Genomic DNA, 16,836 nt, shown 5'->3' on the forward strand with positions numbered 1-16,836 from the left:
GAGCGTTGTCGACGCCGCGTCGACGTCGCTGTGTGTTTCTCGGACTCCGGATTTCCGATCGGTCACAGTGAAATTTACCGCTTTTCAAGCGAAGATTCGGAGTTTATGACCGGGACTTTTAACGAGTTTTCACACAAATTCCCGAGGAATATACCACACTCCTATTTTTGGAACTCAAAGCCGCCATCCCCGCGGTAGCGTCCGTCCGTTATTCAGGGAGCCGCTCTGGTAGATATGGATATTTTCCGAAGGAGAACCGCCGATTCTCCCCGCGATTCGATTCCGTCGGTTTGAGAACGGAATTGTCCAGAAAACGGAATCCTGCCTCCGAGACAACGATCGACGGCGAATAGCGGTACACAGAAAATTTGAGTTCGAACAGAAGTAGATTCGAAACGGGAGATGATCGGCCAGTTTCACTCACCTCACGGAGTTAAGATCGGTGCACTGATCTTAGATGTCTAAACTTCTCGTTGCATCGTGTGGGCTCGATTTCTTCCACAATTAAGGTAGTTGCTTCAATTCTGAACCAGAAGCCACATCGGTATCCAGCTGACGAGTCAATGAACGTATTCCTTTCGTTTTGTATTCACCAGATGCCCCACGACTTGCGTAGGAGTCCCGTTTGAAACGACGTGCCTCTCGTATCCGTGGGCAGAAGTCTGAAGCCTGAAGAGCTCGGCTACCTTTCTACCAGCGGAACCGGCGGAAAGGGATATCGTCAAGTGGAGAGGACTGTGAGAATTGTGTCTTCAGGTAGCATCATGCGCGCCCGCTCACACGGCCTGGTCAGAGAAGAGCAACATGCGGACCAGCAGTCCCCGAGCACCATCGGCGACACAGACGGAGCAATGGCTCGAATTAAAGAGGGAACTAATCCAGTTCCAACCGTGGCTTGGCGGCAGATTTTCATTGATTGAAAACAGAAGGGAAGATTCTCCCTTTCATATTTTTGTGGAGCGACGCATTTTGAAATTAGAGGGAGTCCGGAAATCGGCAGAGCCCCTTCGCATTACCCATATTCCACTGAAACAAATCGGAACTGATTGAAATCGGGACAAAATCATCAGTCGCCGGTTGGCTCCTGGTTCGATTGTGGTCCCTTATACTTTATTGATTCCCCTGTGATGCGGGACCCGAGCGGGAATCAGCGCATGTCGTCTCAAGCAACAGGGGCGGAGCAGCTGGTCAATTGAGCCAGCGGAGCTTGCTTTCGGTGCTATTGCGAGAAGTTTCATGCTACCCGACTCTCATGAATGAGGACGATTTCAGATTGATTGAAGGATCCTGTTAGAGTGTTGCAATCGATCATCGAGAAGATATCCATGGAGAAGTTGAGTCTGCAGATTCGCGAGTGCTCCGCGTCAATCTCAAAGTTCGGAGCCGGGAATTCCAAAACATCCATGGTCGTCGGCCTGCACTCCACATTTCTAAGCAGATATGTCAGCAGGGGTTTCAGCCTCCGGGGGAGTCCTCAGCGAGAACTTGTAGCGATCCATTCTTGCGCGAGTAATTGGGACCGGGGTCCAATCCTCTCATCTCGGGGGGCGACGAGGTCCAGTCTCAAGTCCCCAAGGGGTCGAGGAGGCCATAAATTGGCATCAAGCGCATCAATTATTTACTCGATTCATTGACCCGCTCAAGAAGGGTCCAATAGGTATTCAATGTTCCCGATCGGTTTCGAATGAGACACGGTGTCGGTTAGACTGAGGGGTGGCTTCGATCGGCTGGAATGTTGATGAGCTTCTCCTCGATGCGTTTCGGGGGTTCAGAGCTTCGGCCAGGTCTCAATACGGCGCCCAAAATCTCCAGATGTGGGAGAGCCACGACTTTCAGAAGCCGCCGATGGAATTCACCGCAGCTCATCGCGTGAGATACCCACCGGTGTCGAAACTCCGACAAATTTTCATAGACCTGCGGCTCGCGGTGCAACAGCTCCGTCGGGCCTGACCATCATGACTCACGACAAGAGCTGCTTCCACTCGGATGGCTGGTAGACCGAGATGTGAACTCCGATTGAATTCTTCGTCGACGAATATCTCCGAAAAGTCAGGACTTGGGGATGGATGGAATCACTCGATGGGCTGACCTGGTCAGGTGACCGGTTTTACCGCTGTTTTTTATCTGGCGGAGATATCACTCCGGCATCCGGCGAACCGCGCAGAACGTACATCTCTACTAGGAGCGGAAGTCTACATTGTATCTTCCACAGAGGAGAGAACAGATTGAGGCTTTCGGTGGGCGACAGTCCAGAAGGAGCGATTGACATGATTCCAATTCGAAAGGATCGATCTAATCATGATCCAATTTGATTGCCCATTGTTTTGAATAGAAGACACAGCCACGTTTTTCTCAATACTTTCTCTCCTTCGAGAAACTTTGGGATTCGCGGCTTGCCACGTGTTTTTTTTTCGCGTTGCAATATGTTGCTCATTCCAGCGGTCTTGCCTCCGTAGAGTTCTAGAGCTCCTCTGTCACATGGTGACGGCGCACCACGCCGCGTGGGGGCAATCTTTCATTCAATCGAGCTTCACCTCTCTAATGAACTCAATCCTACCTAAGGACTGCGTCACGGACTTTCAATCCTGGTTGGGTCAGTCGACGCCGACGGGAGGTAGAGGCTAGGAGCTCCGGCGTGGAATTATCCGGAAGAAGGAGAACGAACACGACGCTCATCTCGATGAGCATCAAACTTGAATTTGCGAATTATACGTGGCATCATTCGAGCTGATTGAGTAGTCCATCTGTGTGGATATCATCAGTTAAAAGGAGCGAAGGCTTTGGGGTTCGATGTGAGTAGGTATCAGATCGGGCCGACTCCAGAGAAGCCGAGAGGCTTACTCTGAGCAGAGACCCGTAAGCGCGTCCTCTCCCAACGTAGACTGGAATATCCAGATAGGCCGGATCCGCCATGGAATTGATCCTATCGGGTTCGGGTTCGACCATCATCATCATCATCATGTGTCCAGTGGAAGCGCTCACAAGATCATCGATCATCCCCAACCTCAAAGCTCATTCAAAACTCCAGGGGACTCCTGAAGGTAATCATGCGCAAGCTAGAAAATCATCGAAAAAATTCTCATCTCCCTGAAGGATGGCGCGGGCATACTGTGATTATGAGCGATAGAGTTTCCCCATCGTTTGCTACAATTTCGCGAATTTCGCTCGGAAAAACATCGCGAGATACATTGACAGTTTTAGAACAACTCCTAGCCTGAGCCTGAGCTTGAAGCCTAGCCAGCGCCTCGAAAACCCAGCTCAAACTAATTATGACAGCGAGGGAGCCCAGTAGTGTCAATCAAACCTCCGGGGGATCTTGAGACATGTAGTTCCTAGAATTCCGGTATTGTATCTGAAGATCTCATCCTTCGGTGATGGGGGGGAGATGGTCGATTATGTGAAGGACTCACCGTACAATCGAAGTCATCAGAGATCCGAAAACGTTTGATTTGCTCTGACCGGCTGACGTAGCCGGACAGGAGAGTGAGATGATCGGTGATCACTTGGGCTGAAAAATCCTCGACCACTGTTCGTTTCTCTATGGGCGCGAGTGGCTCCGGGGCCCTATCAGATCCCTGGAGTCCGAAACGAAACCTGCAGTCTGATCGGTGATTTCGGGCTGCATTCGAATCGAGTTTCTGCTACTCTAAGCGATGGATATATCTGGTGAATGACTCGGAAATCGTCACGTTTCTATGAATCATGCCCACCATGCCTGTCCGAAGCCCATCCACCAAAGCCCCCCACTGCCCATCCTCGGGGCTCTCGATGCTGGAAGTCAAATCCAACGATTCCGCCGAGCCATCGGCGGCTTCTTCCATGGGATCCCAACTGTTAGTTGAGTCACGGAAGAACCCCGGCGGCCTCTCGGAAGAGAAGTTCGGATCTTTCCAGAGGATCAAGGCAAACACGGGATCCTTTATGGAATGGTATATCATCGGTCGATAATCGAGCACACAAGCTCACGTGCACAGTTGTCATCCGAAAGCGGCCTGGGGGGAATGCGGCGACCCACGATCTAAAAGGAGCTTATCCGGGATGAGCTTCGTGATCGAGAAAAGAGAGTCCCAGAGAAATCACAATTCTCCGTAGCTGTCGGAAAATGAGAAAAGCTCACTGGATGGTTGATATCTTCGGAGGGAGATGTGCGCTGCGAATCGAAGTCGGAGCTAGAGCAATCCGTTCGTCAGAGCTTATCCGGAGTTGTTGATAAATTGATAAGCCGTGGCTGAGAATAATCGAGTACTTGAGGAGGTCAGTCTCTCGGACGATCGAGGCGAGAATTCAAGGAATGACGCGAGTAAAGGCTCTTCGAGGGATCATCACGCTGAGAAAAATCACCGAGATCCCCGAGAGCAGCTGTATACTCCTTGAGAGAGCATCCAAGGTTTCTCTTGAATCCAGGAATGATTGATCTTGTCATTTACCTCTCAGTCAGAGCTGAAGAGGCGGGGCGGGGGTCTCCTGAAGGTTCTGGGATGAGAGACCGGGTTTTCTTTAGACTCCCTCTCAGATCCGGAATCGGAAGCTTCCGACTAATTTGGCTCGGATCCAATCCTCGCCCGACAATCCACACATCCGCTTCAGAAGCGTGTCGAGTACTGAGCCTTCATGGATGGATATTTGAAACAAATGGTGGGTACTGATATTGAATTCTAGCCGGAACCAGCTGATCGCAACCAGCACTCGGAGTCGAACAGGGCAAAGGACCGGCGCCTAGCTCTCCCCTATTCGAGCAGCGCGGCAGCGGCGACATCAAAGCCTGCTTTACACGAATGGACTTGACGGTGCGCCGAAGGGTCTATCGAGGGCGGGCGGTTAGGGATGCTCCGTAGCTAGTCGAGATATTTAGCCGAAGGACAATCCCCGCATTCATTGGATACAGTTTGTTTTTATTAAACAATTCGATAAGTTATCAACATAATTGTTACCGTCATTGTCAAGGAAGATTTAATTATTTCCTCTAATAATTCATCGCGTCCAATCCATTGTATGCGTGTGTACCACGACCGCGAAACCTTAAAAATACTTCACATTTGTTGTTTGCTTATTAGTTGTGGTTTCTTTATCATGATCGTATTCAACCAATCGAAGATATATCTAAGTATTTATTCACTCGTGCTCCATCGAATTCAACTTCAATCTCTAAGGCTAGTTTTTACACATCGTCAATCGATGAGGACATCATCATCATCATTATCGGAGTTCAGAGTTAAAAGACACCGGGGTGAGCGAGACCAGTATCAATCAAATTCCGCAACTAATCTCCATCGTCATCACCCCATTCGTTTTCGCCATCACCGGGAGAGTTCAACTACGCACTAGGCACTTCTCCAGTGATACGACGAATCTCTGCTGTTCAACCGACGACGATCAATCAAATCTTTCATTATCCGCGCGCATCCCTATCGAATAACATCCTCGAGGAGCGAATCCTCTCAGCTATATCCCTCATCATTTCATGTGTATATCATCATTTATCCGCAGCGTCGCTGGATCTCTCGCTCGCAGCAGTTAGGAGCCATCTCGAATGCTCGCTAGGTATGTCTTACCGCAACCATTTCTCTCGCATGCTACAAGTGTTTCCGACAAGTCGCGGCAGGTGGCCCGCCGCTCTGTTGTAGATGCTGGCCCGTCGTGGTCTTGGAGGTGTCGCAGGGTCGAGCAGAATTTTCCTGGAAAACGCAAAGAACCATGATGCCTCCGAAATTATGATCAATTGCCGAGTAGCTGCAGAATATGAATCTACCATATACGATGTTGAGTAAGAATCGGAAAAGACTGGAATTACCTCAAGAGTTAGCGCGGGTGCAGGAATTCTGCCCGAAGAGCCGGCGACGGGGAGCGACAAACGGGAACAATTGTCGAATCTAGTTTTCATGCTCCTCCTCAAGGCACGAGCGCGAGTGGGTGTCATCAGGCGGCAGCACTGGTAAGACACAAGCAGAAATAAAACATATCGACTTGACGCTTTATTAAAATGATGATGATGCGGATGATAATGAGCTTCGACACGGTCTCAACGTGGGCAATTCGAACATATTATTCTCAAACACTCAAGGTTTTCCAGAGACCTTCTCGGCGGGTATCGGGATAAACTCCGCAGCTTGTGTTCTGGGTGTGGGATACAATTATTTCCATGTTGTTGTTCATCCTTCTCCAATGGTTACCAACACCTTCTCTAGCGCGCTTTTCTCACGCTCATCTTGTCCACGGAAAGCCTCCCACGGCGCTCGTCGATGCCGCTGCAATCGGCAGCCGCTCCAACAGCTCCGTTCTCGGTGCTCGCCTCGAGTGCCTCGAACATTAGACACATCGATACATAGGGTAGATTCTTAGACCGATCGATGGATTGGTGGATGGATGTGTGGATGGACCGACCGACTGATTGATTGATTGATGGATGGATGGTGGATGGATGCTTTCTCCTTGTCATGGAGAGATGAGACAATGATCGTTGTAGATAATCGTATGCGTGGATGGATGAATCAATTATTAATGACTCATTGTCGGATGGATGTACGTGTTAATTGGTCGATCGAACGAACGATCGATCGATCAATTGTTCAATCAATCAAGCGCTTGATGGGAGGCGAAACTCAATCTTCATCATCCTCCGAGGACGAGCTCTCTCCTAGATCTGAGTTCATGACAACCATTCCATCAAAGTTGTTCAGACAGGAACTGCATTTCTCAATCCGACAGACTCCGACCTTGACGCTCTTCGGCATGTGACTCTCGGCCAGATGTTGACACCAGTCGTCAACTTTCAGGTTATCGCAAAGGGCGCACGTTTTTGGATAGTTCGTCTCCTCTCGAGGTTTCGAACTTCCTCCGCTCGCGGCCGTCGCTGTTTCGTCTTTGCGATCCTCTTTCTTGCGCTTTGCAGCGCTCTGGTCCGAAGAAGATCCGCGTTTCATCGCGCCCGAATGTACCGAATATACGTGCGATTCAAAAAGCTTGTACAGATTAAAAACGGCGGTGCACACCTGGAAATTCCGGAATTGGGTTACTCTAACGATCGAGCGCTTGTCGCGACTCGGCAAAAAGGTCGCGGACGTCTCGCGTCACGAAAATGACCAATAATCAAGAATCTTACCGTGCACTTGTAAGAGAGACTGGCAGGTTTCACCGCCACTCTATGCACTTGGCTCATGTGAGCAACGAGTTTGCTCGCGTATATGCGTCCGCAAACCGTGCACCGACCTCCGTCCTGACCGTTCTGAGCCAACTCCTGCATGTTCGAGGTTACGAGTCCGTGGGCTCCTAGAAGATGTCGTTCGAGACCCTGGTCCGTGAAGAAGCGCCATTTGCATTTCTGGCAATTCAACGGAGGTCTGCTTGCCAGCATCTTTGGATGTATCTTAACCTGGCGGGGATACAATCAAAATCAGCATCGGAATGATTTCAAAGACTTCTTTCGCAGAAAAAATGGCACCGGAGCGTCGAGTGTCGAATCCCTTCCGTTTGGGAAATACTCGAGTCGGTAAGGTAAACTTACTTTGTGGATCCAGTGCATATGACTGCGAAGTTCGTCGAGATCCTTGATGTATCCGTCGCAAATCTCACAGATGACGAACGCTCCCGCGCCTCCCTGGGAGTTCGCCCCACCCTGACCTGAACTTTCGAGTATGTATGGAGCGCGACCTGTTCCGGGCGCCGAAAGTCTTGTAGGAACCCCTGAAACAGGTCGGATTGAGTCCCTCGGACGACTCCGGAGCGGAACGAACTCGGAACTCGCTTCCGAGAGCGCCCATATCATAGCAATCATCATCATCAGTCATGAATCATAAATGCACGGGTGTTGCAGGCGTAAGGTAGTGATGCTGTGACGAAGCCACCGACATCGAAAGTTTCCCCACAGCCAGCACCGGAAGAAGATCCTGTTAGTTGAGTGAATCAAGCACCTGGCAGACGGTACTCGGAGAGCGCACATCCAGAGATAGAGATGAAAGGGGAGCATTGAGAGAGATAAACAGACAGACGGCAGGCAGGCAGATAGGAGACCCCGATAGACAGCATTCCGGTTCATTGACATTCGCGCTAAGGCTCAGAGGAAAATCGATCGGTCAATTGATCGACTTTCGAGAGATCAACTCGCTCTGGGTACCCCAGTTCCCCAAGCGAAGTTCACCGACAGTCGGTAAACACGTATGCGGCATATATCCCACGAGTCGATTGAGGACGAAGCGTGAGCCGAGGCTTTTGGCCCAAGTCGCCGCGTCGGAGACCCGTCAGCCGAGAGAACGAAAAAGAAGTTGCGACAACGACGCCCACGAGCGCCGAGACATGAGTTCCACAATACGCGGTGACGGGAACAAGGAATCGCTCCGAGCGACTGAAGGCAGAGGCCTCGAGTTTCGGCAACGAGTGGTGAAGCTTGCATGAATAGTGATATGAATGGTGAGAGCAGAAGCAGCAGAAGTTCCTGTTCTCGTGATTGTGGCACTAGGTGTTCGACAGGCGGTCGATTGGAAATGTGCTCGATCAAGCTGCGTGCCCTGGCTGATTGCTTCGCCATCGATTCAAGTTCGATCTCGGAAGAGCCGAAGATCAAGAGGATGCGGATGACTCGCTGAGCATGAGGAACCAGCCATCGACGGATGGCCTCGGCGCATTCGAAAAAGTATCACACGTACGGTTTATCGACGTCGTCGTCGTCGTCATTGTCATCAACAAACCAACGATAAAGTGGATTAGAGCGAGTGAGTGAGTTAGTGTTTCAGTTAGTGAAGAACACCACGGTCAAGAGCATCGATCAGTACAGAAAGATAGAAAGAAGTAGTCATCATGATCATCGACGTCGTCATCGGAACAGTGGCTCTGACAACAACGACGAAGTTAGAACACGCTGCTGGAAGAGCTCAGTTGAAAGCAAGGCTGAAGCAACCCGGTCTGTTCGGTCGTGTTGTGAAGCAAGCAAATACCTGGCATGAGTTCGCCCTTATCCGGTAAAACACCATCTGCTAAGTCGGCGCCCGAGGTTGGCTTCGAGGATGAAGGGGGTGCGATCTGGCCGGCGGCTCCTACGACAGCAGCAGCGGCGGCAGCAGCGGCGGCGGGGTTGTTCGCGACAGCGGTGGCCGCGGCCGCGACTTGGGCAAGTTTCGCAGCGGCGTCTTTATTTCCTAATGCGGCGAGGACCGCCTGGGCCTGTTGGCTCTGAGGACCACCGCCCCGCGCTGTGGCCGTCAAGGCGGTCAGCAAAGAATGAGGATTCGTTCCGCCGTTGGTAAGCGCCGCCAACGCCTGAATGTTGACTCCTTGCGCTGCCAATTGCGCAGCGGCGTGAGATCCCGGGTCCATCGGCTCGGCCACCTTGTAGGCCTTGTGGTTATGGGCGTCCGGACCCACGGGGAAACGGGGTTTCGTCTCTCCTCGTGGGATGACGAACGCTGCCCTGCACTTTCGATTTGTACAACACCAGCGCGATGAACCGTCGGGACAGTATTGTTTGAACTTGTATTTGTAGTCGTGCTCATCGACATAGAGATCTTTCGGCGCACGACCTTCGGAAAGACCCGCCGAACTGCTGCTGCTGCCGTTCGCCGGAGCCCCACTGCTGCTAGTAGCCAAACCCGTATCTGCACAACAACAAAACACTACCTCAGTACAACAGAATAAAAAAGTCTTTCCTAAACAGGGTTAAGTATCTCTAGCTGCTTATCGTAACGGAAAGGGGGATGCTTCGATTTACAATTCGTTAGGGGAGAATCGTTATCGCTTTGGTGAGGTTTGGAGACGAGAACGAGAATATAGAACTCTGAATTCAATCACATTAGACCCAAGCTACATAGAGTGACCTCGAGAATCGATCAACGGAAGTGGACTAGTAACAGGAAAAGCCAGGACGTCTCGGACGAAGGGAAGGACCATGTGACAGAAAGCCTTTCAAGACATGAATCGAACAAGCTGGGGCCATCGTTCCGATGTATTCCCCTCGCTAAGGGTCTCAGCTCAAAGAGTTTGAAAGAGCTTCAGATCGACTTTTTTTTCTGATATCTTTCGGACGATCGAGTTTTCCCCGAGCGACAAAGGGTCCGTCTCCTCCTTGAGGTGGGACGGGAGAAATAAACCAATCTCCACTTTTGATTGATCCACGTAATGTGGGAGCTCGAACTTTTCCAGGATCTAGTCTCTGTCTAGTGAGCGTATGAGAAACACCTTGAAGATTATGTTGATTCAATCAAAGTAGATAATTAGGCTGCAAGGTCGAATGCAAAGTTGTTCCAACGAGGCGCCATATGGAAAAAGTTTGTCGGGAAGAATGCCACCCAAAAAACGTCCGACGTGCATTGATCGATTCGGTGTAGCGTCAACGTTGTGGGATAGAAGTTATTAGGTATTAGCGTTTGAAGTATTCGTGTGTCAATGAAGCTGCAGAAAGAGGCAACCGAAATAAGTATGAGCGACGAGGAAATGAATCAGAAAGGTCACAAGGGTGGCATGAGTGAATGGTAGTTCATGGTTGAAATTTTCTCAGTCAGCTCGCATCGGTGAGCGACGCTCAATATATTTGATCAGATTCTCTCCCACACGAGAATGTGAACGTGAAAGAAAAACTGAATAAAAATCCCTCCGAGGTACCTCAGAGGTCCCACTCAATAAAATGTCCACTCCTCATGACCAACGACCGCCTGTTAGGCAATGTTAGATCTACGCAAATAAAGTCCCGGGTTCCTCTGTACGTCTGTCTGTCTGCCTACCTGCCCTGCCGAGCGACGATAAACGATCGATCGAACCTGAGCAGGTTTAGTCACAGAATATTCGTTAATGTTATTCGCTGCTTCTGTGATTCCCCGCCCGCAATTATCGATAACGCAGCAGACGGAAAAATCGTGCAGGAAACTCACGAGCGATTCTAGAACCGCGAGCATCGAGAAAAAAACATTGACCAATTTCACGAGGACAACGGCACCGAGAGCACCGGCAGTCGCGTAGACAGGGATTTGAAAACAGAGGGTTCGACAGAGGAAGACGGACACTACGTTTGGGTATCGGGAGTGATTCGCTATCTCTGACCGAATAATAGAAAAAAAGCTGGACATACCCGGTTGCGGAATTCGCGCAAGACTTGCGGAGGCCGTTGCCCGGTTTTGAGCATTTAGCGCTGTCACCGAGAGACCGTTGTTCCCGTTGAGTAGACTTGCAGCCTGAGATGAATACTGCGCGGGAAAGAAAACAAATCGCTCCGTAAATGACCTGTTGCCTGCCGGGAAGACGGAGGACGATCGTGCCCCAACATTTGGGTGCCATCATCGAATGGCACCGGACATAGTCTCTCGAGATATTGAACGATAGGAAGTGCACCGACACGCGCGGATATGGAACTTACTCCTGCGAGGGCTTGCGCTTGTTGGATAAGATTTGCTTGAGAATTGTTCCTGTTAGTTCCTCGACCGACGGCTGCTTGAGCGGCTCGGTTAGCAGCTGTGGCTGCCGCAAGCGTCTGCAGTTGTTGGTAGAGAGCGTTCGACTGTCCGCGAATATTCGACTGGCCACGGCTAGCTGCAGCGTTCATCATCATCTGACGCTGTTGAGCTGTATTCGCGGCCTGAACCGCATGGGCAGCCGCCTAGAGAGGAAAAGGATGGACTTAGAGGGGCGAGCGGGACGACCGGGGGCCGGGGATCACACCGAGTTGGGGCCGAATTCCTCTTGGTCTGTGTTGTTTTCGGAGAACTCACCTGGTTCTTCGCCTGGGTCAGAGCGATGAAGAACTTCTCGTACATTTTGATGTCGTCGTTTGTGATTGGTTTCGACGTCATTCCCGGCGCTTGGAAATCGTTGCCCGGACTCTGATTCACGCTATTATTGAAGTATCTCTGACAACGATTGACGTGTGTGCTAGCCTTATTCTTGACGTTTGTTTCGAATGGACAGAAGGGGCACTCGTAGAATTGAGGTGGGGGCTCCATGACCGGAACCTTGTTGTGATGTGCCTCCATGTGAAATATGATAGCCTTCGCGTCCCGCGTTATGAACGGGCAGAACGAACACTGTAGTTCACGTCGCTGAGTGAAGTGTGGCGTCAACAGATGGCCCTCGAGAACCAGTTGAGACTCCGTTTTGAAATCGCACGTTTGACAGCGTTTCATTTTATGGTGAAAGGCGGCGTTCTTCGCTTTGTACGACTGAAATGCCTCGGCGTGCTTTTTGGCAGTTTCCAGTAATTCGGCAGACTTACCGTGTCTTCTCATTTCCCGTTCTTTTTGTTTGATCTGATCTTTGTTGTAAGCTTCTTGAACGCGATCGAGACCGAGCTCCATGAGGAACTCACCAGCAGAACTTGCAAAAAAGTCGACGACGGAAGTCTGACCGATTTTAAACTGGCCCTGCGGGGGCACGGGGGCCTTCCTCGGCTTAGCGGGAAGAATCTTTCCATCTTTCATTCGTCTCGCAAACGTGTCCTTCTCTTTGATCAGTAATGGGAACGTCATTGAGGGAACGTCGACGAGCGCCTCGGTGTCACGCATTTTGAATTCGCCCGAGCCCTTCGGCATTTCGCACGGCGTCCATCGACCGATCTTCACTCGACGTTTCATGAACTTAGGAAGGCCTTTATCAAGTTTCCGGACATCTTTTACGTATGGTATGTTCGGCAGGTTCTCGTCGTTCTCCTGGCTTTTCTCGTTTGCCTTCTCACCCACGGCAGCACCAGCGGGTTCGACTTTCGAAGTTGAAGCCGAACATTCGGGCGATTCCACCTTGATCGATTCCTGGAAAAATTAGGGAACATTCCAGTCTTTAAATGCTCGAGTGCATCCGTTCCCAAAGAGGACGGGCACCGGACCGGGATCGCTTCATGCGCCGGGCTCATCATCATCACGACCGGTGGAGTGATCTGGTGTTCGCGAAACGTTACCTTCGATTCCTCCTTCGGATCCTTAGTTTCGTCTATCTCCATAGGTTCCTCCTTGACTTCTTCGTCAGCCGTATCGTCTTCGTCCGGCTCGTCTTCGTCGATTATCAATTCCTCGGGTTCCGAAAACTCTTGAACCTCGAGATCTTCGTCGTCGTCCTCGATGACGACAGATTCAGGTTTTTTATGATCACCATTGGTGCCGTTTTGAGCTTTATCCGAAGTGATCGAATTCTGCGAACTCTCATCCGTCATTGTACCTGGAACGAAAAAATATTTTCATCTCAATTTCGTTCCTCTCGTCTCGAAAGTATCGACGGAGCTCCGGAGCGCATTGCCGGACTCTGGGGGTCGAGTCTGTCATCACGTAGGTTCCGAGAGCTGGGGCGCAGAAATCGAGCGAGACTTCCCGAGCGTACACGAATCGAAGATATCGGCTTTGCTGTAGTCGTCTGAGATGGAAAATATTCGCGCGCACCGGCCGGAATGATACCCGCCGAGAAGCGCGAGGAAAAAAACGTCATGAATACTTCGGCGTTTCTGAGAGAGCCACATGACAGACAATGTCTCAGTTTAGTTCCGCTTGAAGTCGAATGGGTGGATAGTAGTCTGTTAAAGAGTGCCGAACGACGATCGCTCACTCTCCTCAAGTCACTGTGTGTGTGTGTGCGCGTTGTATGAGTGTGAGTGTGTCCGTGTGAGTGTGTCCGTGTGTGTGTGTGTGAGTGTGTGTGTGTGAGTGTGTGTGTGCCTACACATTTGTAGCTGCTGCCGGCCATTACAGAACCAAATGCCGCTGGCACGACCAGCCTCGTTCCGCCATCTTGTTTTCCGATTCCACCATCGAAGTCTGCTTGAATCCCTACCGCCTGCTCGTGGCCGATCAGTAGACGATGGCCAACATTCATGATCGATCGAACAATATCCCACCGCCATGAATCATTATACATGCCGTCATAGGTTGATTTGGGAAGATGATCTCCCAGGAATTATGATTAGTCGCTGAGCACACTCACCATTTTTTAGCGAGATATCACTCTCGCCGGTAGGCATTTTCTTTAAGGACAGGCCGTTCTTGAGAGCAGCTTGCTCTAGTGCAGTTGCTGAGGACACCATGATTATTATTTTCCTTTCCCGTCTGGTACGGATGAGGTGTCGGCGTGGTACTCTATTGTTTCAAGCAGGAATCATTACCCGGATGAACCTGCAAATTCGAAAATACGCCAACGTCAGCATAGCTTCGTCTCCGGGGTCAAGGTCTTGTCGGGATTGCGAGTGACCGAGCAGGATATGAGTATATGGAGGAAGACGTCGTAGTTTTGACGAGGCACTCCGATCGACTCCGAATTCGACGAAGTTTCCGGTCCTTGTCGATTTACTTCATCGTGAAAGAAATTAAAGATCTAGAGCTTGGTCTCGTCTCGAACAGCCAATTCTGGCAGGAGATCCCCAGTTCCCCTTCTCTAAGCTGCAAGAATCGTGAAGATGCAAGATGCAACACTTCCCATGTTATCTGTATCGATCACCGGAAAGATGACATGTCGGACCGGATCTTCGAATGTTCTGATCTCTGACCGAGGAACTCCCCCGACACGCCCCCTCCCCAGAAAGCCGAGAGGGAGCAATCTTCTAGGGAGCCCACACTCGCAGCGCTAGAAGTCGTGAATTTGAGTCGAGTCGTAACGCAACGGCTTGCTATGATCGGCAACATCGAAAGCAGCAGCAGCAGCATGAGTCCCTGCTCTTAGTAGTATTATTACCATGGCAGCCGACGAGCAGCAAACGTTCTGAGCGGACCCTAAAGGCTCAGCGGTCCTCGGATCCGCAACAGGACATTCACCCGCAACGAAAAGTTGGCGTACAACGTTGCCGGTGTTGCCGCCGCCACCACCACCACCACCGCCGCCACTGCCGCCACGCTTAAACTGATTCGCTGTCCGGCCGAAAGCCCAGCCTGGAGTTCCTCCATCAGAAGCAAGCCAGCGGAAACATTTCCGCAACTTCATTCCACATCGGCAACTGCGCAATGGAGTCGCATACGAGAGAAAAAAAATCGACGTCCACGTCGATAGGAAAACTTTAACGACAATAGCTCCCGTCTGGTTGGACCTTTTTCTCGTGTCGACGAGACACTCCGACTGCAGAATCAGCAGCGGCAGAAGCGTCGACTCCACAAACAGTGACACCAGGCTCCGACAGGCAGAACATCTTCCCAAGCAACACGAGGACAAACGGCACCGGACCCCCGCGGTAGAAACGAGGGACCGAGCCGGTCGACTCTTCCCCAGAAATCACGACAAAGCTCGCGAGAGCCAAGCACGAAGAAAATGAATAATCCAAAAGTCCTGTCTGAAAAACCGGGGCAACCGAAAGGTACTTCGCCTATTCATACGGAAAGGGACTCGTTGAAATCGTCCCGTGGTAGATGAAATACTGCGGAGAACGATCGCTGCCCTAGTGGTAGGTAGATTTCCCAGAGAGAAATAACATGGAGAAGAAGATACCTTAATCGAGTTCGGCACTCCCTGTGCCAGAACCTCGAAGGAAATCCAGCAGCCAACGGCTCGGGACCCAAGCAGCAGATGCCGGCACTCGAGCTCGCGTGCGCCACGACATGATTCCGAAAATAATTACGTATACAGCTGAAGAGAGTCGGACAATCTGGTTCTGAGATAGCGAGATCCATTCAAAAAAACGACGCATAGGGGAAAGATACGCAATTGAAGGCCCTCTATTGAGAAGTTGAGTGTTTGGGTCGTCGGGACTGACCCTTATCCGAGTGAACGGTCGGGATAAGGAGCGAGCAAATACAAGCGCGAATGACCTGAACCTAACATCAAGCAGCACATGAGAGCGTTCCCCGATGATCTGTTCACGAGAGTTTGGCATCCATGCCGATGCCGCAGCCCTAGTGCAGCGGCCGCCGGTGATGCAGCAGCAGCAGCAGCAGCGAACACCGATGCCGTAGCAAGACACGCAGGGTCTGCTTGGCTGCTCACTCAGGAAGGTACTTGCCTGATCGCTTGCCTGACACTATTCCAGTCCTGCTGGCGCTGACTCCGCTCAATACCACGCTCACAAGCACCGTAATTCCCCTGAGGTTTTTCCCGTGATTTTCCTCGGCTTCCCCCGGGTTTCCCTTCGCAAACGCGAACACGACCGGCAGCCGGCACGACTGTCCTATCGGCCCGCCAACAGCACAACAACAAGCATTTCAGCTGAAGCAACACCAACAACGCGATGGAACAAGAGCTGCAGCATAACTTGAGGGTCCGGAACAACAATAACAAAAACGAGGGCGATGACGACGAGGGCGACGATGGCACCACGGGCTACGAATCGTCGTCGCTGCTCGTAGTCCAGAAGTAGTAGCCCTCAACGAATAGCCGACGCCGCCGTAGCACAAACGACATCGACTTTCATCGACGGCGTTTCTGGACGAGAGTCGACGTTGCAGTTGTTCGTTCACTCCTCGTCGTCGTTCACTGAGAACTCAGAACCTTCTTCGGTTCAAGCGTTGCTTCTCTGCGTTGTTGTTGGCGGTGGCCGCGGCGGCGGTAGCGGCAGCAGTAGTAGCAGCCGCGGCGGCAGCGGCTGCAGCAGCGGCAGCAGCAATCTTCCCTCGCTAGGAGCCCAGCTAGGGGTTGGTATCCGCGGGTATCGGGCGGATCGATCCGCCGTTATGCTGCGGATACCAACCAGAGCTCGCTGTCTATCCGCAACTGCAGAGCCAGCCACTCTGCCGGAGAGATGGTTGTTGTGTCGGTCGGCCGGCGGCAGCAGCCGCAGACAGGCAGCGGCGGCCGCGGCAGCACGACCCGAAAAAAATACAATAACTATTACTTCTCGAAGAGCTCTACCAGAACTCGGGAACTTCGTCGCTCCACCGAGTGATTCGCCACCCCGATCGGAACTCGCGCTGGAATTCCTCCGCCAGTACGGCGAATGCATGTCAGCGGCGAGTCAAAGTGCTC

At 51.4% G+C, this 16,836-nt stretch overlaps 2 protein-coding genes across 2 annotated transcripts; both read right to left on the reverse strand.

Moving 5' to 3' along the window:
• Nucleotides 1-2,687: 2,687 nt before the first annotated feature.
• On the reverse strand, nucleotides 2,688-3,938 carry LOC114828496 (uncharacterized). Its single transcript, XM_029112852.1, has 5 exons — nucleotides 3,690-3,938; nucleotides 3,411-3,575; nucleotides 3,305-3,366; nucleotides 2,842-3,004; nucleotides 2,688-2,744 (listed from the first exon to the last, which is right to left on the reverse strand). Exons 1-5 carry the CDS (start codon nucleotides 3,936-3,938, stop codon nucleotides 2,688-2,690), a joined length of 696 nt encoding a protein of 231 aa, XP_028968685.1.
• A 2,661-nt stretch (nucleotides 3,939-6,599) lies between these two features.
• MEP-1 (zinc finger protein MEP-1) lies at nucleotides 6,600-16,144 on the reverse strand. Its single transcript, XM_029112853.1, has 10 exons — nucleotides 15,878-16,144; nucleotides 13,879-14,066; nucleotides 12,833-13,122; nucleotides 11,688-12,719; nucleotides 11,336-11,575; nucleotides 11,051-11,153; nucleotides 8,928-9,584; nucleotides 7,502-7,680; nucleotides 7,100-7,369; nucleotides 6,600-6,989 (listed from the first exon to the last, which is right to left on the reverse strand). Exons 2-10 carry the CDS (start codon nucleotides 13,976-13,978, stop codon nucleotides 6,600-6,602), a joined length of 3,261 nt encoding a protein of 1,086 aa, XP_028968686.1. The 5' UTR covers nucleotides 13,979-14,066; nucleotides 15,878-16,144.
• Nucleotides 16,145-16,836: the final 692 nt, after the last annotated feature.

Source organism: Galendromus occidentalis, unplaced genomic scaffold (assembly GCF_000255335.2).
Source record: "Galendromus occidentalis unplaced genomic scaffold, Mocc_1.1 scf7180000077530, whole genome shotgun sequence".
NCBI classification, from domain to species: Eukaryota; Metazoa; Arthropoda; class Arachnida; order Mesostigmata; family Phytoseiidae; genus Galendromus; species Galendromus occidentalis.

Excerpts from the sequence above, each read along its gene's own strand:
- MEP-1 (XM_029112853.1), bottom strand. The coding sequence starts at position 13,978 with ATGGTGTCCTCAGCAACTGCACTAGAGCAAGCTGCTCTCAAGAACGGC. Across the intron at positions 12,720-12,832 it reads AACACCAGATCACTCCACCG|GAATCGATCAAGGTGGAATC; the intron begins GTCGTGATGATG and ends TAATTTTTCCAG. Across the intron at positions 7,370-7,501 it reads ATATGCACTGGATCCACAAA|GTTAAGATACATCCAAAGAT; the intron begins GTAAGTTTACCT and ends TATCCCCGCCAG.
- LOC114828496 (XM_029112852.1), bottom strand. The coding sequence starts at position 3,938 with ATGATATACCATTCCATAAAGGATCCCGTGTTTGCCTTGATCCTCTGG. Across the intron at positions 3,005-3,304 it reads TGTCTCAAGATCCCCCGGAG|GTTGGGGATGATCGATGATC; the intron begins GTTTGATTGACA and ends ATGAGCTTTGAG. Across the intron at positions 2,745-2,841 it reads CTTACGGGTCTCTGCTCAGA|ATGGACTACTCAATCAGCTC; the intron begins GTAAGCCTCTCG and ends ATATCCACACAG.